At 42.1% G+C, this 24041-nt stretch overlaps 1 protein-coding gene across 2 annotated transcripts in view; it reads right to left on the bottom strand.

Moving 5' to 3' along the window:
- The window catches only part of LOC146990957 (uncharacterized), a 49502-nt gene extending 28135 nt beyond the window's left edge, over positions 1 to 21367 (bottom strand). Inside the window, exons 1-4 of one of the 2 annotated variants that reach the window (XM_085801950.1) lie at positions 21036 to 21367; positions 4738 to 5279; positions 1882 to 1962; positions 405 to 464 (exon numbers count right to left, since the gene is read on the bottom strand). In XM_085801950.1, coding sequence (XP_085658076.1) covers positions 405 to 464; positions 1882 to 1962; positions 4738 to 5279; positions 21036 to 21273 — 921 coding nt within the window. In that variant the 5' untranslated portion in view covers positions 21274 to 21367. Of the gene's footprint in view, positions 1 to 404; positions 465 to 1881; positions 1963 to 4737; positions 5280 to 20258 lie in introns of both variants that reach the window. The other variant, XM_085801958.1, reaches the window with a different exon arrangement.
- Positions 21368 to 24041: the final 2674 nt, after the last annotated feature.

Here is a 24041-nt window from a genome sequence, read left to right as displayed (position 1 = left end):
AAACAAGTGAAAATGATCTAAAAACAAGTTAATTTTTAGGTGATGAGTCTTATTTTAAATATAATGAGATTTGTTTGGACTAGAAATTACATTTTCACTAGAAATAAGACAAATATTCTTGGAAAGATTTGGAGTTTTTGCAGTGCATATGTTTTTCTCTGCAACAAGATTCATGCAGCAGCAGATCAGACTGACCAGAGGTCAAGACAAAGTGTCCGAAGAGCCTCATAAACCAGCCTGGTGGTGACATATGGTGAAGTCTCGTCGCTGGAAAGAGTTTGTGCATCTGCTTTGGATTGAGTTGAAGTGTTAACCTAACACCTTCTCTTTGTAACACTGATCTTCCTCTAGCGTTTTACGTCTCAGCCCCAGGAGAGGGTTATGTAACAGCAGGACCAACTGACCCTCACGGTGTGTCCACTCTGTCTTTTGTCGCCGTCGCCGCTGCCGTAGTCTCCAGACGCCTGAGAGATGCACAGAGAGATACAAAACGTTATGGCCACTTCTTTTTTTTTTCCGTGAACATTGTGTTTATTGCATTTTTCCAACAAATTGTGAACACATTTTTTTTTAACCCAACTCCCCCCCTATTTCCCATTGGTATATATACTATACACTGCAAAAACTCAAAATCTTACCAAGAATATTTTGTCTTATTTCTAGTCAAAATGTCATTTCTAGTCAAAACAAATCTAATTATACTTAAAAATAAGACTCATCACATTAAAAAGTAGCTTGTTTTTAGACACTTTTTACTTTTTACAAGCAAATATTCAAATTTTAATAAGTAGAAAAATCTGACAGTGGAGCAAGTTTTTCTTTCTTATTACAAGCACAAAAAACCTGCTTTGACTGGCAGATTTTTCTACTTATTTCAATTGAAAATTAGTTTGAAACAAGTGAAAATGATCTAAAAACAAGTTAATTTTTAGGTGATGAGTCTTATTTTAAGTGGAAAGAGGTTAGTTTTGACTAAAATTGAGACATTGTGACAAGAAATAAGACAAATATTCTTGAAAAGATTTTGAGTTTTTGCAGTGTATGTATGTCTACAGAAATATACTTACATACATTTTAAAATACAGTAAGATAGATGACATTCTTCTCTTTTCTTTTCTTATGTCTTTATTCATAAGAGCCTTTTCTTTTCATTATGTATTTATTTCACTGATTGTGTTTCCTTTTTCTTTTGGGGGGGTATGAGATTGAGAATGTTTGGGGATGATGAATTGTGGAGGCGGTGAAGGTTTTTTTTTTGAATGAATTCTGAGTTGAATAAGATATTCCCTGCCTTCAACTTGTTTTGTCTTCGCAACTAAATGTATATCCCCATCTCTAAAAACTTTCAATAAAAAAGGATAAAATAAAATAAAACAAATTATGAAAATGCATGATGGACTGCAAAAACCCAAAATCTTTCCAAAAATATTTGTCTTATTTCTTGTCAAAATGTCTCATTTCTAGTCAAAACTAATCTCTTTCCATTTAAAATAAGACTCATTACCTAAAAATGAACTTGTTTTTAGATCATTTTCACTTGTTTCAAACAAATTTTCACTAGAAATAAGTAGAAAAATCTGCCAGTGAAAGCAAGTTTTTTGATCTTGTAATAAGAAAGAAAAACTTGGTCCACGATCAGATTTTTCTACTTATTTCAAGTGAAAATCTGCTTGAAAGAAGTAAAAAGTGTCTAAAAACAAGCTACTTTTTAATGTGATGAGTCTTATTTTTAGTATAATGAGATTAGTTTTGATTAGAAATGACATTTTGACTAGAAATAAGACAAATATTCTTGGTAAGATTTTGAGTTTTTGCAGTGTGAAATTACATTGATAAAAGGAAAAGTCAAAGTTGTTTTAGATTGTACAATTAGACACTCACAGCGTCGGAGTCGTCCTCATCGTCACACAGTCGCTCGGCCGCCTGAGGGTTTCCCACCACTTTCAGCTCTGCAATCGCCCCCTAAAAACACACAAACACACACACACACACACACACATTAGGTTAATACATTTCATTTCCAGTGTGATGACAATAAGGCACAAAGCTGCAGCCTCCTCCACAGGGATGGAAAATATGAGAGAAGTGTATTGGTATTGTGTCAGCTGCCTCTGCCACTCTGTCCACATGAGCCTGTCCAGGTGGATTTTATGGACAGAGACCCGTGAAGAATTATCATTTTGGATGAATTAAGAAGATGCAGATTAAAAAAAATGAAGTTTAAACTCTCTTTTCCACTTGAAAAAACCATGCAATCGTCACATGTGGACCCACGCCGACTGGGTGCAGGCTGAAGGTCAGAGGCGAGAGGGGTCAAGTGATACATTCACAAGCCGCTTTCCTGTCGCCAGTGACCCCGACACAAAGCTGCCATCGCGCTTCCACACGCTCACACCTGCTCTTTTAGCACACAGTGTGTTATTCTGACATGTCCAGGTCCCGTGGGCGACATCCAGAGGAGGATTCATGGCTGTTTTTTTGGTCATTTCTGTCAGAAAAAATGCGATGAACAAACAATCTCTTCAGCGCTCGAGTATTTCCTCCGCTGGTGCCCTGGAGTTTACGCTCAGGAAATAAATTCACTTGTCCTCCAGAGTCCAAAGTTTGATGAGTCCCGAACCTTTTCAGAGTATCTGATTTTAATTCACAACTATAACTTGAACTTTTACACATTTTGTTAGGTTACAACCACAAACTGAAATGTATTTGACTGACCAAAACAAAGAAGCGCATAATTGTGAAGTTGAAGGAAAATGATACATGGTCAGTGTCGGGGCATGTTACTTTTAAAAAGTAATTAGTTAGGGCCACAGGGCAATCGCACCGAGCACTGGTCTCTGCAGCTTTTTTTTTCTTTTTTTTCTATTTCTTTTTTATGTGTAAAGCATAAAAGTGCTATATAAATAAAGTTTGATTTGATTTGATTTGATTTGATTTTAAAAAGTAATTAGTTAGGGCCACAGGGCAATCGCACCGAGCCCTGGTCTCTGCATCTATTTCATAGCTGTCTGGTAACGTTGTGTTATTATCTCATAGCGTGGTGAATGTGCAGGTCACAACTTGTCCACCAGAGCGTTGTGGAGTTGTTGGATTGTGTATTTGATGAGTTTGATGAGAAAAGAAGAAAGAAATCCCATTAGCCTCCGTAGCGTAGCTCTGAGTAGCTCACGGCTCTGCTCCGCCGTTCTAAAAATAGCTTGCACTGACAATTAAAGGTAACAAACCTACTGCTATTCTCTGGAGAATGAAATTCATTTAGTGTTCTACTGTCCTTTCTATGATTCTATAAGACAAAAAATGTTCAGTAAAGTAGATCCAAATAATGAATTTGTGTGGTTAGACGATGCTGAGAAGCTAAAACTTCTATTTCATTTGAATATTTTTGCATTTTTTTTATTTCTTGAAAAGGCTTGGGCAATGAGACAAAGAGCGATATATAGTTGAGTACTGAAAGTAATCAGAAATTGTTTATTTATGTCACACCTGTGTGGCAGGTAACACCAACAGGAAGGACTGTCTAGTTTTTGTTTTTTGTATTTGTTATTGTGTCTTGTAATCTCGTATGGGATGGGCCACAGTGGTGGTATGACACGAAAATAAAACATTCATTCATTCACTATAGGGATTATGGCAATGGGCCAATTTGCCAATTTGCCAAAATCTTGAACTATCCCTTTAAGTTTGTGGTTGTAACATAAAAGTTCAAGAGGTATGAATTAGAGGTCTTCGGAAAAAACCGACAACCCGAAAACCCGAGGTTCAGACCCGACCCGGCTCGGGTTTGGGTCCACTCACAAGAAGTGACGCCGGGGCCGGGTCGGAACCGGTGGAGTTTGCCTCGGGTCTCGGGGCTCTTATTGTGAAAGGCCGGGTCCTACAGTACCCGAGAGGACCCGGCGATTGGCTGTCACAGCTGTCAACCACCCCCGCCCTCCCCCTCCCGTCCAATGCGAGGCTGCGAGCTGCCTGTGTGACTTATGTCACGTGATCAAAACAACTACACGACTCTGATGATGACGTCAAAGGTGACAGTTCAAGCAAAAGTTAGAGCCGAGGTCAGGACTCGGGGCAGTTAAAAAGTTTGTTTATTAACGTAACGTTATGGTTAAATAGTTAAACAATTGAGTTGCCGTAACGTGTTGTTACCGCGGTATGCTCCGCAAAGCACATGGAAACTCCAAAATGATAACGTTAATTAAACAAGAGGAAATGACCGGTGGATTGGTGTTAGCAATGGCTAAGAAGAAGGATTACAGTACATGACCATCTGAACAAGAAAATGACGACGTGGATTTATTTCTGTTTACATCACGTTATGGCCAGGGGGGGCTGGCAGCGGCCGCAGCCGCAGCCGGAACCAGGTAGAAGAAGACTACGTTTAGGTAAGAAACAGAAAGTAATAGCTTATAAAAACAAGTCTTATTTAACGCTAGACAACTTGTATTAAATCATAAAGCAACTCGGGCATTTCGGGTCCACGGGTTTTTAAGGGTTCGGCTCGAGTTCGGAACTCATATTTACAATAATAGCTCGGGGCCAGTCGGCTCCGGTCCAATTTTCACGGGTTCATTTCGGCTCGGAACTCATATTTACAATAAAAGCTCGGGGCCAGTCGGCTCCGGGTCCAATTTTCACGGGTCCATTTGGGTTCGGGTCCGTCAAATTGGACCCGTGAAGACCTCTAGTATGAATACTTCTGCAAGGCGCTGTGTTTGTTCTTATTAATCCAGATGTTACCTGGTACTTGTCGGAGTCGGCCCCTCCGGCCTGACCCACGAAGATGCCGGCCCCCCGGTCCAGCTCCATGGGGTCCGGCGAGCGCTCGAACCTGACCACCTGCGGCTCGGAGTCGCAGCCCTGGTAGAAGGTCACCTGCTCCTCGAACACGGACAGCGAGAAGCGGCTCCAGGTGTCCACCATGCTGGGCACGTCGAAGCTCACCGCCTCGTACGAAGCCTCCGAGTCCGGCTCGGTGTAGAAGAACCGGACCTTCTGCCGGCCCGACCGCACCGCGCCGAGCTTCACGCCGACGTACATGAGCCGCTGGGCGCCGTCGGTGATGGAGAAGAGGACCGAGGCGGCCGGGGTGGACGGCTTGATGTGGAAGAGGAGGGAGAAGTGGCGGAAGAACGGGTTGGGGAGGTAGGCCAGGGCCGGGGTGCCCGAGACCGCCGCCGGGGTCAGGACGTAGGCCGTCTCCCCCCGCGGCCCGTAGACCCGGGTGATGTCTTCAGGCGGGGGGTCTCCGATCAGGTCCAGCAGGGACACGCCGCTCTCGTCTACAAGAGGAAGAAGAGAGGATGAAGAGAGAGGAAGTTACATTTCCTTAGCCTAATAGCATAACTGCCTAAGTCATATTTGAACATTTTCGATCCAATTGACCCTCCATCTTTCTTTCCTTCCCTTCCTTCTTTCCCTTCTTCCTTCCTTGAACAAATCTGTTCCCTCCCTCCATCTTTCTTTCCTTCCTTTTCCCCTTCCTTCTTTCCACAGTCCCTTTTCCCTCCCTCCTTCCCTTCCTTTTTGACCCAATCTGTACCCTCCTTCCATCTTTCTTTCCTTCCTTTTCCCTTCCTTCTTTCCCTTCTTCCTTACTCCATCCTTCCTTCTTTCCTTCCTTTCTCTCATCCTTCTTTCCACAATCCTTTTTTCCTTCCTTCCTTCCTTCCTTCCTTCCTTTTTTGATCCAATTGACCCTCCATCTTTCTTTCCTTCCTTTCCCCTTCCTTCTTTCCACAGTCCCTTTTCCCTCCCTCCTTCCCTTCCTTCCTTCCATCCTTCTTCCTTCCTTTTTGACCCAATCTGTTCCCCCCCTCCATCTTTCTTTCCTTCCTTTCCCCTTCCTTCTTTCCCTTCTTCCTTACTCCATCCTTCCTTCTTTCCTTCCTTTCTCTCATCCTTCTTTCCACAATCCTTTTTTCCTTCCTCCCTTCCTTCCTTCCTCCCTTCCTTCCTTCCTTCCTTCCTCTTTTTACCCAATTGACCCTCCATCTTTCTTTCCTTCCTTTCCCCTTCCTTCTTTCCACAATCCCTTTTCCCTCCCTTCCTTCCACCCTTCTTCCTTCCTTTTTGACCCAATCTGTTCCCTCCCTCCATCCATCTATCTTTCCTTCCTTTTCCCCTTCCTTCTTTCCTACCATATTTCCCTTTGTCCTTCCTTCCTTCCTTCCTTCCTTTCTTTTCCTTTCCTATGGACAACAGGAGGGTTAATACAAATAATAGCTTCTCAATGTAAAGGAGCAAATCGTTAGCCTAATAGCATAATTGCCTAAGTCATATTTGAACATTTTTGGGGAAAAAAAAGAAAAAACACAATTTCTACCAAGCAAAGTCAAAAAGATGACTTAGGCAGATAGTGATTTTGGATTTGGACTCTAAAAAGTGTCTAAACTGATTGGTTGAGGACATAGCCAATAAGGCAAGGTGATGCAGCAGTGGTAGGAGAGGAAGGTTTAGGCAGATTTCTCAATTTGGCCAAAAAATGACTCAGGCAATTATGCTACAGTATGAGGCTAACGATTTGTAAAGCAAGAGCAGATTTTATCATCTGAGTTCCTCCAAGAAGCACAGTGATGTCAAATATATTTGTTATTGATGAGGAAAGAGATGATGAGGGCAGCATGAAGCACAGAGATGATCAGCAAGTTGTTTTAGTGAGGCAGGGCTCAACATCTGGATGACAAAACATCCTGAATGTGGGAACGCCGTTTTGTCTTTTGTCGTTTTTTACACATGTACACAGGAGCAGTTTTATTGGTTATACAGTTCTTGGCTCAGTACAGTTAATTGAATTGAACTGAATTGATCTTCATTGTCCCCGAGGGGCAACTGGGTTTCTGCTTTCACAATCGAACACATACAGTAAAAACACTAAAGAACAGTAAAAATAGACACATATAGATTACATCAATAATTTAAGATAATACATCCGCTGATTTGCATAGGTACATAAATATCTAGACCCCGAATCTATAAGACTATATGTATACAAATATGTATAAAAAATTGCCTGTATCATTTAGGGGTTTTTATATCTCTAAATGATACACGCAATTTTATGTTTAGGCTACTGTTTAATTCCGTGTAAACGTTGTGTACACTGACACACCCCTCTGTATCAAAAGTATAGGTCTTTATGATTAAAATAAACTAAATGGATTTTTTTTTTACTACAACTTTGTTGGTTGGACACTAGGATGTGTCTGTGTGTGGTCTTATAATAGATCCATGGTGAGAACCTACAGTAAAATACTCCCCCACCACCACCACCACCACCACCACACACACACACAATCCCTGAGAGCAGACAGTAAAGAGGTGAGTGAGAGAGGGACCCCCTGCACACATATGCATTTCTTTATAAAAGAGGAATGTGTTTTAAAATAAAATTATTCCAACTTATATGAGGCAACTTTCCAGAGCTAGCAGATAGCTCGTTGCCTCAACAACTGAAGCAACAAGTTAACAAGTAGCTAAATATGCTACTGTACGTTATCTTTTTATCTTTGGACACTTTTTTAAGTCGTCCTCACACCTCACAATATTAGTAGGCAGCGGTATTATGATATTGTCTCATTTGAGTTGTAAAAGGTGGTGTTTTATGTCTCTAACGCTCGCAGAAAGTGGATTAGCCCGTACTGTTAGCATGTAAACAAACGCTACTTCCGGTTTGCACTGGAAGCTGCGCCCATAATTCCCGCAAAGCATCATGGGGGCTAGGAATAAGGTGGATAGGCGGTCCAACGAAATAACAGATCATGGAAGAAATGATGAGTCAAACAGTTAGGCCTAATGAACTATAACAAGGGCCTCAGTGTTAGAGGTCAAGAGTCATAATGAAACGTCTCTAAGCTCTCTGCATGAATCTGTATCACTAGAGTTTTGTTTATGGGTGAATGATGGTTTCAATGGTTTCACTGACACTGGGCTCCACTTATATAATGTTTCTACATTTACACTACAGTGTGTGTGAAAGTGGACGAGTCGCCGGTCATATTATCTCAGTTCCCATAGACTAAAATAACCCCCAGAGGGAAAAGAAGCAGCGGTTACATTCTCATAAATCGCCATCACAAAAAAGCGTTTTTTTTTTTGGCCTGGAGGACACTTCACTTCCACGCAGAGATCTCCTGAGGGCGGCCCTGTCCTGTCAGCGCAGATTCATGACCAAACATCACATCAGTGCATTAAGGGGTCACAGAGGTGGTGGTGGGGGGGGGGGAGTTCCTCCATGTGAAATGTGAAGGAAACTGCACAATTCAATCTTATCTTTGTGGTAACACATTTTCCATTTGCTCCTTTACATTGAGAAGATAGATAGATAGATAGATAGATAGATAGATAGATAGATAGATAGATAGATAGATAGATAGATAGATAGATAGATAGATAGATAGATAGATAGATAGATAGATAGATAGATAGATTTACTTTATTAATCCAGGTTTTAAAGCTATTATTTGTGTTAACCCTCCTGTTGTCCATAGGAAGGAAGGCAGGAAGGACAAAGGAAAAGAAGGAAGGAAGGAAGGAAGGAAGGAAGGAAGGAAGGAAGGAAGGAAGGAAGGAAGGACAAAGGGAAATATGGTAGGAAAGAAGGAAGGGGAAAAGGAAAAAAAGATGGAGGGAGGGAACAGATTGGGTCAAAAAGGAAGGAAGAAGGGTGGAAGGAAGGGAGGGAAAGGGGATTGTGGAAAGAAGGAAGGAAAGAAAGATGGAGGGTCAATTGGATCAAAAGATGATTGTGGAAAGAAGGAAGGAAAGAAGGAAGGATGGAGTAAGGAAGAAGGGAAAGAAGGAAGGGAAAAGGAAGGAAAGATAGATGGAGGGAGGGAACAGATTGGGTCAAAAAGGAAGGAAGAAGGGTGGAAGGAAGGGAAGGAGGGAGGGAAAAGGGATTGTGGAAAGAAGGAAGGGGAAAGGAAGGAAAGAAAGATGGAGGGTCAATTGGATCAAAAGAGGAAGGAAGGAAGGAAGGAAGGAAGGAAGGAAGGAAGGAAGGAAGGAAGGAAGGAAGGAAGGAAGGAAGGAAAAAAGGATTGTGGAAAGATGGATGAGAGAAAGGAAGGAAAGAAGGAAGGATGGAGTAAGGAAGAAGGGAAAGAAGGAAGGGAAAAGGAAGGAAAGAAAGATGGAAGGAGGGCACAGATTGGGTCAAAAAGGAAGGAAGAAGGATGGAAGGAAGGGAAGGAGGGAGGGAAAAGGGACGGTGGAAAGAAGGAAAGGGAAAGGAAGGAAATAAAGATGGAGGGTCAATTGGATCAAAAGAGGAAGGAAGGAAGGAAGGAAGGAAGGAAGGAAGGAAGGAAGGAAGGAAGGAAGGAAGGAAAAAAGGATTGTGGAAAGAAGGAAGGGAGAAAGGAAGGAAAGAAGGAAGGATGGAGTAAGGAAGAAGGGAAAGAAGGAAAGGAAAAGGAAGGAAAGAAGGAAGGATGGAGTAAGGAAGAAGGGAAAGAAGGAAAGGAAAAGGAAGGAAAGAAAGATGGAGGGTCAATTGGATCAAAGGAGGAAGGAAGGAAGGATTGTGGAAAGAAGGAAGGAAGAAAGGAAGGGAAGATAGATGGAAGGAGGGAACAGATTGGGTCAAAAAGGAAGGAAGAAGGGTGGAAGGAAGGGAGGGAAAAGGGATTGTGGAAAGAAGGAAGGGGGAAAAGAAGGAAAGAAAGATGGAGGGTCAATTGGATCAAAAGAGGAAGGAAGGAAGGAAGGAAGGAAGGAAGGAAGGAAGGAAGGAAGGAAGGAAGGAAGGAAAAAAGGATTGTGGAAAGAAGGACGGGAGAAAGGAAGGAAAGAAGGAAGGAAGGATGGAGTAAGGAAGAAGGGAAAGAAGGAAGGAAGAAAGGAAGGAAAGATAGATGGAGGGAGGGAACAGATTGGGTCAAAAAGGAAGGAAGAAGGATGGAAGGGAGGGAGGGAAAAGGGATTGTGGAAAGAAGGAAGGGGAAAAGGAAGGAAAGAAAGATGGAGGGAGGGAACAGATTTGTTCAAGGAAGGAAGAAGGGAAAGAAGGAAGGGAAAAGGAAGGAAAGAAAGATGAAAGAGGAAGGAAGGAAGGAAGGAAGGAAGGAAGGAAGGAAGGAAGGAAGGAAGGAAGGAAGGAAGGAAGGAAGGAAAAAAGGATTGTGGAAAGAAGGAAGGATGGAGTAAGGGAACAAATTGGGTCAATTTGACCCAGAGAGACAACAGGAAGGTTAAAAACTGACACTGGAGCGTTTAAGTCTTACGTAACTGATCAAATCTGAACTCAAACAGTGAAAAATCTTCTCCTAGATCAATAAAAATGTGAAGCTGAGTAATATTTTCTATCCTCAGATGCATTTTATAGTTTCAAAGGTCACACAACTTCCTGTTTCACCTTCTACCTGCTGAGAGGAACATCCCGTTACGTTGAGCAACACCACACTGCAAAAACTCAACATCTTACCAAGAATATTTGTCTCATTTCTAGTCAAAATGTCATTTCTAGTCAAAACAAATCTCATTCTACTTAAAATAAGACACATCATATTAAAAAGTAGCTTGTTTTTATATACTTTTTACTTCTTTCACTTGAAATAAGTGGGTTAGTGGAGCAAGTTTTTCTTTCTTATTACAAGCACAAAAAAATTGCTTTCACTGGCAGATTTTTCTACTTATTTCAAGTGAAAATTAGTTTAAAACAAATGAAAATGATCTAAAAACAAGTTCATTTTTAGGTGATGAGTCTTATTCTAAGTGAAAAGATATTAGTTTTGACTAGAAATGAGACATTTTGACAAGAAATATGACAGATTTTCTTGGACAGATTTTGAGTTTTTGCAGTGCAGGCTGCCACGGAAACGTATTTATGATCACACAACTTCACCTTCTACCTGCTGAGAGGAACATCCCGTTACGTTGAGCAACACCACACTGCAAAAACTCAACATCTTACCAAGAATATTTGTCTCATTTCTAGTCAAAATGTCATTTCTAGTCAAAACAAATCTCATTCTACTTAAAATAAGACACATCATATTAAAAAGTAGCTTGTTTTTAGACACTTTTTACTTCTTTCACTTGAAATAAGTGGGTTAGTGGAGCAAGTTTTTCTTCCTTATTACAAGCACAAAAAAATTGCTTTCACTGGCAGATTTTTCTACTTATTTCAAGTGAAAATTAGTTTGAAACAAGTAAAAATGATCTAAAAACAAGTTCATTTTTAGGTGATGAGTCTTAGTTTAGATTAGTTTTGACTAGAATTGAGACATTTTGACAAGAAATGAGACAAATATTCTTGGAAAGATTTTGAGTTTTTGCAGTGTATGAAGGTTTTAGGCTGAGAGTGACTGCTACCAGAGGAGTAATGTGATTTAGTATCTTACTTTTTACTTCTTTCAAGCAGATTTTCACTTGAAATAAGTAGAAAAATCTGACAGTGGAGCAAGTTTTTCTTTCTTATTACGAGCACAAAAAACTTGCTTTCACTGGCAGATTTTTCTACTTATTTCAAGTGAAAATTAGTTTAAAACAAATGAAAATGATCTAAAAACAAGTTCATTTTTAGGTGATGAGTCTTATTTTAAGTGAAAAGAGATTAGTTTTGACTAGAAATGAGACATTTTGACAAGAAATATGACAGATTTTCTTGGAAAGATTTTGAGTTTTTGCAGTGCAGGCTGCCACGGAAGTGCCCCGAGCTGGCAGGGAGTAATCCTAAACACATGTTCTTACACACACACACACACACACACACATGCATGAATGGAGGGTGTTGTGTTGCCCCAGCTGAGTCTGGATTCTTGAGGGATTCGGTCCAATCGGGGCGCGGCGGGTGGTCAGCTTCCCACTGACCAGGCCACCTGCTATTGGTTAATCTCACGCTGACAACAGCTGCTGCAGCTGTCGCGCACCAACCAGGTGGCTCAGATTATGTGGAGTCGGATTTATTACAGTGATGATGATGATGATAAATGAGAATAAGTTTAATCCCAGAGCAGCTTCTTGAACACAGAGTTCTGCCTCACACACTGTAAAAACTCAACCAATTCCTTCCAAGAATATTTGTCTCATAAGTCAAAACTAATCTCTTTCCACTTAAAATAAGACTCATAACCTAAAAAATTAACTTGTTTTTAGATCATTTTTACTTGTTTCAAACTAATTTTCGCTTGAAATAAGTAGAAAAATCTGCCATTGAAAGCAAGTTCTTTTGTGCTTGTAATAAGGAAGAAAAACTGAACTAAAAAGTGCCTAAAAACAAGCTACTTTTAATATGATGAGTCTTATTTTAAGTATAATGAGATTTGTTTTGACTAGAAATGACATTTTGACTAGAAATAAGACAAATATTCTTGGTAAGATACTTGAGTTTTTGCAGTGTAATGCTGCATTAGCGTCAAAACAAAGTAGGCTAAATAATACATGATAATAGTCTAAGAAAAAAAACTGGAAAAGTTAGGGGGAGGGGCCCACTTTAGTATTCTTTAAGGGGGCCCAGAATTCCTAGCAACGCCCCTGCAGTTACATAACAAACCACACACACTTTTCTACTCTGAGATCTCAATCTGAATTTAATTACCGTCTTCCTGTCAAACTAATTACAAAACAAAGCAGCTCCCAACCCGAGGGCCTCGCATTATTAAATTAGTGGGATCATTACGAGGAAAAAATGTTTATTCTTTAAAGCTGTTCCATTATCTGTATGATTTTATAACAAATTACTAGAATTAGATCACTTTTTTACATCTTACATCAATAAAATTATCAGATTTAGTCCTTCCACACCCACAGATCTTTTATCATTATGATTATTATTATTACTAATAAGGCATTTATCAGACTTTACACAGCTTATTCCACATGCAAAATGGAGTTCCCCTTTTTATGGGGTCATAAGTTGAAAATACAGTTTTTCTGTTTTCTATGGTGCCAAAGTTCACACACTATCTCAGCAGTCAGACCACTGCAACCTCTTGTTCAAATGTTTTATAACTTATTTTTATCTTTAGTTATCTAGTTAATTTATTTATTTTATCCATTTCTACTCTTATTTTAATTCCCCCCTCCTTTTCTCCCCTTTTAATTTATCTATTCATTTTATTATTTATTTATTCTTATTGTAACTCATTCTACTGTACAGTCTGTCACACATTTTCAAAGTCATATGTCAGGAAATGTTTCGTAAAATGTTTAAATAAAAAGTTCTAAAAAGTAAAAAAAATAAAAATGTAATGTGTAATGTCTTGGTGCACCAGGAGGTGGCGGCGATGCACCGAAAGAAGCCAATAAACCTCAGAAAAAGAAGAAGAACATGGACATGTGTCCTTTTAAACTAAATAAATAAAGTTTCTATTGCAACCACAGCCTAAATAAATCTAATGTCTAAGTGGTTTTTCTTGGTGTTTAAACAAATCTCTGTTTGTTATTTTACACAGCGATGATGATGGAGCTGGAGATGGACTGAACTTTCAGCCACTTCACAAGATCCTGCTTCTGTTTCATCATCAGTCAGTAACCATCCTGATGTTAAAGGGATAGTTCACCCAAAATAGAAATTTCACTCATTATCTACTCACCCTCATGTATTGTCGACTAAGGCGCTGGGAGAAGTTTCAGAGTCCTCCGTGGCTTCTCTGAGTTACAGGGGGTCTCGGCGTAGCAGTGCATGTCCATATAACGGTTGCAAATGGATACCAACTGTCATTACATTACATACGAGCAGCATGGAGGTATTTGGATGTTTTTTGGTGTGTCTTTTTGTTACGAAGACAGTTGGTATCCATTTGCAACCGTTATATGGACATGCACTGCTACGCTATTTTGGGTGAACTATCCCTTTAACCCAGATGTCTGCCTATGGCTCCACGCCGGTAACAGCAGCCATTGTATGTATGGAGGAACAACATACAGTACAGCAATGTTTCACAGCCCACAAGACCACATCATGGGAAGTAAAAATGAGCTCATGTATTGTGTTACAGAGGATTACTGCAGTGCCATGTCTGTATTTTCCAGCGCCGGAGGAAGAGAAAAAGACGCTGCCAGCGGAGGGGAAGGCACAGACAGACGGGACAGATGGACACTCGGAGGCAGGGAGAGGAAGTGCGTGTCAGATGTCCATGGGAAAGTGGACCGTGAGGGACTTCTAATAGGATGAGGGAAGACAGAGACTCGGTCCCAAAAGCCTGCGCCGACTCTCCAACATGCCAGTTAAAACAGGCTGTAATGTCGTTGTGGAACTAATGGACTCCTCCAGAGGTTTAGGAAGGGGGGGGGTGAGGCGTCTTCCCCAGGGGTGAGGAAGGGCCGGAGGTTAAGCCAAACATTGAGACGAGAGGTCTTAAAAAAAATTCTTTAAAAATCTGCACTAAGCCACGTTATATTCCACAAATAAATTCCCAGCACTACCATAAACAGGGGACATCTTATTCCAATCAAACTCAAAGCTGGTGCATCATTCAAAGTATTAATGCAACCGGATCTATAATCTAATTACTTACTTGACATGTGCAGGGCCGTTGCTAGGAATTCTGGGCCCCCTTAAAGAATACTAAAGTGGGCCCCTCCCCCTAACTTTTCCTTTTTTTTTTCTTAGACTACGTATGTATTATCGTTTTTTATTTAGCCTTCTTTGTTTTGATGCTAATGCAGCATTACACTGCAAAAACTCCATTTGTCTTATTTCTAGTCAAAATGTAATTTCTAGTCAAAACAAATCTCATTCTACTTAAAATAAGACACATCATATTAAAAGTAGCTTGTTTTTAGACACTTTTTACTTCTTTCAAGCATATTTTCACTTGGAATAAGTAGAAAAAATCTGATAGTGGAGCAAGTTTTTCTTCCTTATTAGCCTACAAGCACAAAAAACTTACTTTCACTGGCAGATTTTTCTATTTATTGTGAATTTAAGTGAAAATGATCTAAAAACAAGTTAATTTTTTAGGTAATGAGTCTTATTTTAAGTGGAAAGAGATTAGTTTTGACTAGAAATGAGACATTTGGACAAGAAATAAGACAAATATTCTTGGAAAGATGTTGGGTTTTTACAGTGTACTATGAGTATTAGTCAGGGTCTTACGCAGAATAATTCAGTCATACAAAGATTAGACTACTGGGGTTTTTTATGGGCCCCACTGGGCGCTGGGCCCCTAGAGTTATCACCACCTTTCTCCCCTGTACGGCCCTGGACATGTGCAGTGCATAAACTCCATTTTATTTATTTATTTCTTTGTGTGGGAGTTTGAGCTTTTAATTCTTTATGATCCGTCTCTGTCAGGTATGTTTATGTTGCCTCCCAGTTTAGATCCTGACTTTATTAAAAATAAAATAAAGTACATATAATCTGTTGTGTAACCAAAGTCGTACAACTGCCAAGCACAGAGTAAGAGCTCTGTGGCTCATAATCGACTCATATTATACAGATTTTATAGAAAAAGGTGCAGGATGTGCTGCAGAATAATGCAACAACCGTGCAAGTGAAGCGGCTTTTCATAAAAACCTCGAAAAGACAGAAACTGGACCGTATAGTCGTCCGTCTGCACAAAACCAGTACCTACTCCCTCCTTGTCTGTAATTACACACAAAAACAGTCTTTTTAGTTTGTTGCATGCAAAAAAAAAGAAAGAAAGAAAGAAAAAAAGTTCAGGAACATTACACCATTATCAAAATATGGCTAAACAGGAGCTCACTTTACCTCCGTCTGAGAGCTGCAGCCCTTATTTGGAGAAGTGAGCTCTGCAATAACAAACTAATTAAAGTGTGTAATGATTGGTCAGGAGGAATCTGAGGTATTTATGCAGTTCAGCTTTCTGATACTGCTGCTGCTGCTTCACCTTCAGACACGTTCACTTAAATCCCGAGTTTCTCTTTACATTCAATATCTCCCACCCCCCCTCCCAGCTGTGGCTCTGCCCTGCTCGGACCAACTGGACTTCACACGCGGCGTCACTTAACGCTTCAAGCGGAGGCGACGCAGCAGCTGCCGCACGCTCAGACTGTGATCTGTGGTAGAAGAAGCAGAAAGCTGAGAGCTAATTACTGCTGAGTGACGGGATCAGTGACCAGATCGCTCTTCTCTTGTCACCTGGGCCGAGCTAAAACTGATTTTTCACTTTTTCCTTCTTAATACTTCATTTTTAATGATCGGTTTTTGCAAAACTACTTAAAGGTAAAGTTATAGACGCATCGGTGGGAGACTTGAACCCTTGAACTCTAAAATCCTGAAGTATTTTACCTCCAATTGCTGATTAAATCAACCAAACACACAGTAATTGCAGTATTTCACATTTGCGTATAGCCTTGAATTCCTTGTTACAGTAAATAACTGAGGTTTAATTAGACTATTGCTGCTTTTATAGTGGAAATAATCACCCTGCACTGAGGTAAAACCAAAGGAAAGACCGATCCTACATTTCCCATAATGCATCTCAATGTTTTCCTTTAAAGGGATAGTTCAACATTTTGGCAAATTGGCCCATTGCCATAATCCCTATAGTCATAGCAGTAGGTTTGTTACCTTTAATTGTCGGTGCAAGCTGTTTTTAGAACGGCGGAGCAGAGCTGCAAGCTGCTCAGAGCTACGCTACTGTATGGAGGCTAATGGGATTTCTTGGTTTCCCTCATCAAACTCATCAAATACACAATCCAACAACTCCAAAACGCTCTGGTGGACAAGTTGTGAGCTGCACATTCACCACGCTATGAGATAATAACACAACGTTACCACACAGAGTTGTTTTAGAGGGAAATACAGAGACTGCTTGCCAAAAAAACTGTTTTAGGAGGTTAATTCATTCTTTGCATGAATTTACCTCCTAAAACTATAGGGATTATGACAATGGGCCAGTTTGCCAAAATGTTGAACTATCCCTTTAACAACAACTACCTGTGGTTTTACTGTAACTGCAGCTTTTATAATTGAAATAATCACCCTGCACTGAGGTAAAACCAAAAGAGAGAGGATCCTACATTTCCCACAATGCATCGCAATGCTTTCCTTTAAAGGGATAGTTCAACATTTTGGTAAATTGGCCCATTGCCATAATCCCTATAGCTATCACTGCTGTTAGCGCCACAACCGGCTCATTGCTATTTGAAAAAATGAAAAAGCATTCATGTGAGGGAAACAGACAGGACTCAGGGTCAGATTTAGACTCTTAATGACATCTAATTACTGAATGCACAAGACGTGACTGTAACGAGAGGGAGATTCCCCCCGTTGGCATATACAAGTCTCTCTCTCACTCCGTCCCATCTTCTCATGCTCGGGCCCAAACTGCCCAATTACCTCCCATCAAGTGTGACTGGTTTTGCAGGGTGGGGGCGACTGGCTTTGCCCCTCTGACCCCTGGCACAGTCTCCAGCCGCCCCGTCTCATCCCGCTCACAAGGCCTGTCTTGTTACCGAGAGCGACGCCGTTGCCCTTTCTGCCCCAAAACGACCACACAATCGCTTACACACTCTCTCTACGGAGCGAGGAGCGAGGCCACTTTCCCCCCCCTCCTCCTCTCCTCCCACGGCCAGTATCATAAATGCCATCCTTAGCCCTCCCTCCCTCTCCCTCCCAGCCACAGATGGCTCGATTGTTTCCCCCCCCTAAGACACCACTCGGCTCTAAATCCACAACAGCTGATCAGAAATCGTGAAATGTGAAGACGAGGAGATAAAAAACCCCCCGGGACAGAAATGCGTGACCGCCCGGCATGCAGGAGTAGGACGTGATGATCATGTGAACGGACTGATTCTCGGAGAAAGAGAGATCTCCCCTCTCCTCCTTTTTCTTTATTTTCCCCTACTTTAAAAATTAAAGGGATAGTTCAACATTTTGGCAAATTGGCCCATTGCCATAATCGCTATAGTCATAGCAGTAGGTTTGTTACCTTTATTTGTCGGTGTAAGCTAAAGGAATTTCTTGGTTTCCCTCATCAAACTCATCAAACACACAATCCCAAAACTCCAAAACGCTCTGGTGGACAAGTTGTGACCTGCACATTCACCACGCTATGAGATAATAATGGAAAGTTACGAAACAGAGCCATTGTCGAGGTAAATACAGGGTAAATACAGAGTCTGCTTGCTGAAAAACTGTCCCTGAACGCAACGCACATCAGCAGTTTTGCATGAATTTCCCTCTAAAACAACTCTGTGTGGTAACGTTGTGTTATTATCTCATAGTGTGGTGAATGTGCAGCTCACAACTTGTCCACCAGAGCGTTTTGGAGTTATTGGATTGTTTTATTTGATGAGTTTGATGAGGGAAACCAATAAAAATCCCATTAGCCTCCGTAGCGTAGCTCTGAGCAGCTCACGGCTCTGCTCCGCCGTTCTAAAAATAGCTTGCACCGACAATTAAAGGTAACGAACCTACTGCTATGACTATAGGGATTATGGCAATGGGCCAATTTGCCAAAATGTTGAACTATCCCTTTAAGGTATGAATGAAGGAGCTGGTGCAGGTGTTTGGAAATTCACACCCAGTAAAAACAGCTTAATGACAAACACAGTGGCGTTTCACATCCTGTGCTGCAGGTGCAGTAAAAACCAGTTTCACCACATCTGATATTAATAACAATTCATGGAAAGAAAAAACAAAAAAAAAGAAAAGAAAAGAAAAAATCTCTATCACACACTGTACTTTAGCTGTGAGGCTAAAATATCACGTATCTGTATCTGTATGTAAAGCCTCATAAGCTTCAACTCTGAGTACAGTTTAGGTCTGAGGTCAAAGGTTATCCAAACAAGAATCCCACATGCAGCATATGGAAAGTAACAACCTTCTTTTTCCACTTAAAACCAGGACATTTACATTAAATATCCCTGTGGGAAAACGTGTTTAATACAGCAGAGTTGACTGTTAACCCCCCAGAAGACGACTCCATGCTGTAAACTACTGAACACTTCCTGTTTGAGGTTTATCCTCAGAGGAAAAAAAACCTCCTTACTGTGCAGATCATGTGTATTTAATAGACTTTCTTTCATAAAAATGAAGCAGAAACACAGAGAAAGTGTTGCTGACTGATCACACAAAAACAATGCTTTTTGCAGATGCAGTTTTGCACATGAGCGCGGCATGCTAGTGAATCTTCAGAATGAAAATGACAAGACTGCGATGAGAGCTTTTTTTTTTCTTTTTTTGCATGTTTTAACCCGGTGAATGCAGATTGTTTGGACTGTTGTGTAATCTCTGCAGAGGCTTGATACCTGCAGCAGTTCAGGGCTTCAACACATTTTTCTAATTTGCAATGCAGGACTTTTTCTAGCTGCAGGGTATTTATTTCTGCATTTTTATTCTAACTCAACTAAAGAATGTAAACGCTTCTTCCAGCCAAGTGGCAACCTCTGAGGCCGAGGGATGAAACCAACGCTGAGGGAACCTCTTCAAGTGACCACTTGGGTCTGGCTCCAAGAGTCAGTCAGCCTCAATAGACTCCTATTTTAGAGAGGAAATAAACTGTTTTGGTCTCTAAAACTGATCTCCTCCTTCAGTGATTTGTTGTTTAGATCTTATCAATGCTTGAAAATCTATCACAATTGAGGGCGTGGCCGCTTTGAGTGACAGGTGGGCGAGCGTATGGTCGCCAGAAGCCGGCGTGCACCAAAGTCTCAGCTCCACACACGCCCAGGTCCTCTTTCTCAGTTTTTAGGCAGAGTCGAGCGCAGCCAAGATGAAGCAGCTCACTCTGAACTGAAAACCAAATCTATGATTCTTCCTTACAGGATAAAGTCAGGTAACAAATGTCTGATGTGGCTGTTTAAATCATACACATCTGAATCTGCACCCACAGATGCAATGACCAGGGCCGTTGCTAAGAATTCTGGGCCCCCTGAAAGAATACTAAAGTGGGCCCCTGACTTTTCCACTTTTTTTCTTAGACTGTGTATGTATTATAATTTTTTATTTAGCCTACTTTGTTTTGATACTAATGCAGCATTACTATGAGTATTAGTCAGGGTCTAAGCAGAATAATAAATAGTCATACAAAGATTAGACTACTGGGGTTTTTTGTGGGGCCCTATACACTGGGCCCCTAGAATTATCATCACCTTTCTCCCCTATACAACGGCCCCTGGCAATGACTCAGCTAAAAACGCCAAAGTACGGTTTGACGATGTGTTTGCAAATGGCCAAAACATGCAAAACCATGTTCAGAGTGAATCATGGGGGGAAAAAAAGCGGGAAAGATGCTCAGCTGCGTGTTGCCAAAGCAAAAAAAAAAAAACTTGCGCAGAAATGTGACGAGATGTCGGATTCAAAATGTATCTGCTCACAGGATACATTCCAACCCGGCCTGTTATACCTTTCCACTTACTAACTGACACGCATGCGGGGCGACGCCCGGCTTCCTGCGCTCTCTCGGGTTCGGGCAGGAGGTGACACTCCACGGGGAAGCGCCCGTCCTCCAGAGACGCCCAGCAGCTGTCCCGCATGAGGTGGCAGAAGCTGCGGCAGGGCAGCGGGGGCCGCGGCGGTGGCGTCCCCCCCGAGGCCGCGGGGCAACCGGGCGCCAGCAGGAGGCAGAGGAACCACTCGGCGTTGGGGTGGCACTCGGCCTTCGCCAGCCCCTCCCACGTGCGTAGGACCTCGCCCACCTGCTCCACGGAAGTGTGGTTGAAAAAGTTGGGAAGGGTAAGGAACTTGGGGGTTTTTTTGCCCCCCGAGCAAACGGGCCAATCGGGGGGCACGGGGAAGCACGCAGCGTCGGAATCGTTGATGCCGATGCCGATGCTGAGAAGAGTCTGGTTCGTCTTTAAAAAACCATCGCCGGTTAAATTGAGATGCAGGAGTTTATCGCCTCTCAACACCGTCACCGACTCTACATCCGGCTCAAGGTCGACCTCGGACCCCGACCCGTTCCCCGCCCAAACCCCAGACCCCTCCTCCACCACAACCCGCTCCCCCCCAAACCCGTCTGCATTACCCTTCGTCTCGTTGTTAGGGTTAGCGCTCTCCACCTTCTCCGTCAGGGTCAGGCTTCCGTTAGTAGTCCCAGGGATCGGGGTTTGGGTCGGGGTTTGGGTCGGGGTTTGGGTCGGGGTCGGGGTCGAGGTGGCGTCCCACGCCTGGACAAACTTACGTATCCCCGTGGCCACGTTGATGATTTCTTCACCGACCCCGGACAAGTTGTCGTCATCCTCTTCCTCCGCCTTCGCCTTCTCTTTGTTGGTGGCGGTGGTCTTCTTGGTGCCACCTGTGGTCGCTGTTGCTGTTGCTGTTGGGATTTCCGTGGTGGGCTCTGGATCTGAGGACCAAAACCAGGCCTCAGAGCTGCCGGCCCAGAGGAGAAGGACCACGACAAGCACCCACGTCCGCATCCTGAGCTATATTGTCCACACAGGCCTCTCACTCGCTCCACCTGTTATTAACCAGCCGCTCAGAGAGTCAAATCCAGGCTGTCCAAGGGGCCACTGAGCATCCGCACAGTGAAAGCAGAGGCATAAAAACCTTGCTCAAGCTCAAGAGACCCTCCCTCGGCTGCTGCAAACTCCCCTCATAAAAAAAAAAAGCATGTATGAGGGAGGGAGGATTGCTGGAAATCATTGGTTGCTCGCAGTTGCCCCAACACACACTCAAACTCCTCCCCTGTGTGTGCAAAAAGTTGATGAGTGGGTCCCCTAAGACCTCGTGCGCATGCAGCGTGGAGTGGAGCAGCAGGAACATGCAAACGTGCCTGTTACCGCAGCGACACACCCATCCTGCACAGAAATAACCTCAAGAAATATGGAGTTTTTTAAAAATATGTTGTGTGACCATAATAAACAGGTTTTGTTTGGTTTTCTCGGACCGAGCCGGGCAGAAACCTCCTGTGTCCTCCAGCGAAAAAAAGAAAAGCTGAGCTGCAAAAAGAAAGCCCAGTTGTGTGAAAGTTCTCTGCAGCTTTTCAGGCATGAAATCCACAGAGAGGTGTCCCAGTCCCCAATTCATCTGACACTTTGGGAAAGACACATTTGTTTTCTTGCCAAGAGTTGATGAGAAGATCGATGTGACACTCGTGAATGTGAGTTATGCATCCAGTTATTGTTTCCACCTGCAGCCAATCTTTATGCAAGTTCATCATCTACAGAAACTTTATGGTTTCATCATCTTCCATCTTCCATCTTCCATAATTCCAACAAATATCACATATAAACTAGTTTCTTGTTCCATATCTGCTGCTGATGAGTCACTTCATCTATCATTTGCTTGTTTCCAGCCCTAATGTTTGGATTTGATATTAAGTTTTGATTTGATTATGGTTATTACATTAATCGATCAGTGTTTGAACAGATGAACCGGAAAACTGGGGGAGGTTCTCCTTGTTTCTTTGGACTTTAAATTTGTATTTTTTTTTTTACCTCTGGAGGCCACTAAAAACTGAGAACATGCACCTGATACAAAGGGAAACTTTGTCTCACAAGCTAACAAAGGCTGGAAACGGCTGGACTGATGGACACAGCAGCTGACGGTTGGTTACCATGACGCAGAGAGGATATCAGGTTGAAGTAGGGATTCACAATTAATCGCGGTATTAAACGGCACAATTAATTAATCGTAAAGATTTCCAAATACCGTCACATTCCAAAAAAGATTATGTTGGAAACACAGAGGCAGATGTGGCGCCAAAGTGAAGGTAAATGTAAGAAATACTGGTCCATTTACCTAACGTAACATACGATTGGTAGAAATTTAAATGTTAGCGAGTAATTTGTGCTAAAAAACAATGTTAAACTTAAACATTTGGTATAGATGACAAATAATGACTTGAATATTCAAAACACTTCCCCTGCAGGATTAATAATTGGTGATTATTACCGTGCTAGAGTGATTATACCGTGATTATTTCTCTGACAATAATCGTACAAAGAAAATCAATAATCGTGACATCCCTAGGTTGAAGACATGAGCACAAAAACCAAAACAACGACAAGTGATGCTCTGCTGATTAACAGCCCGGTGGTGAGAGAAGAAAGACACACAGAGGCAAGTAGAGAGGAGAGGAGCGAGGGATGAATGAAAGACAGCAGCTGAGACGGAGAGGCGGCCAGAGGAGGGGAAGGAGAGGGGGAAAGGGAGGGGGAGGGGAAGGGGAGGGGGGATCTGATTGGACCGATGTCTTATTAAGCTGTCCTCCCGTGGGGAACGACTCCATTGCCTCATCGCTGGAAACCCCTCGGAAGATGTTCCACGTCCAGGTTCTCACAGATGGGCCATGAGGGGGAGAAGAAGGGAGAAGGGAGAAGGGAGAAGGGATTGCCCCCCCTCTTCCTCCTCCACACGGCCCTGAGTGCCCCCGCCCGCCATCCAGATACCCGCCTCATCTCATCTGCCAAGCAAGGACGTCCAGCTGTTCCACATTCCAGCCCGCGGACCTCCCACGCCCACGCCGAGCGGGACATTTGGGAGGATCGGAGTCGGACGCTGCCACTTGATCATTTCTGCATCCGTGCAACAAGTAACATTAACACTGCTGTCAATGTGCTCGGCTCATTCATCCAGTGATGGATGGTTTTTTTGGGGGAGGGGGGTCTCACATAAGGAAGCCTAACAATGTAACCAAGAGATGAGAAACACATGGAATGAAAAAATCGTTGTTTTTAGTTTGTTTTACAGCTTGTACACTGCAAAAACTCTACATCTTTCCAAGAATATTTGTCTTATTTCTTGTCAAAATGTCTCATTTCTAGTCAAAACTAATCTCTTTCCACTTAAAATAAGACTCATCACCTAAAAATTAACTTGTTTTTAGATCATTTCCACTTGTTTCAAACAAATTTTCACTTGAAATAAGTAGAAAAATCTGCCAGTGAAAGCAGGTTTTTTGTGCTTGTAATAAGAAAGAAAAACTTGCTCCACTGTCAGATTTTTCTACTTATTTCAAGTGAAAATCTGCTTGAAAGAAGTAAAAAGTGTCTAAAAACAAGCTGCTTTTAATGTGATGAGTCTTATTTTAAGTAGAATGAGATTTATTTTGACTAGAAATAAGACAAATATTCTTGGTAAGATTTTGAATTTTTGCAGTGTAAATTAACTAGTTAACCCACCAGTGACCCGTTTTCAGGTTTTAAATGCATACAAGTACCACCACTCAAGGTGTTTTGACTTT

The sequence above is a fragment of the Trachurus japonicus genome, chromosome 2 (genome assembly GCF_045865225.1).
Source record: "Trachurus japonicus isolate A0001 chromosome 2, Traja_1.0".
Lineage (NCBI taxonomy): Eukaryota > Metazoa > Chordata > Actinopteri > Carangiformes > Carangidae > Trachurus > Trachurus japonicus.
Note: the sequence above shows the minus strand (reverse complement) of the source record. Positions and strands in the feature narration are given on the sequence as shown.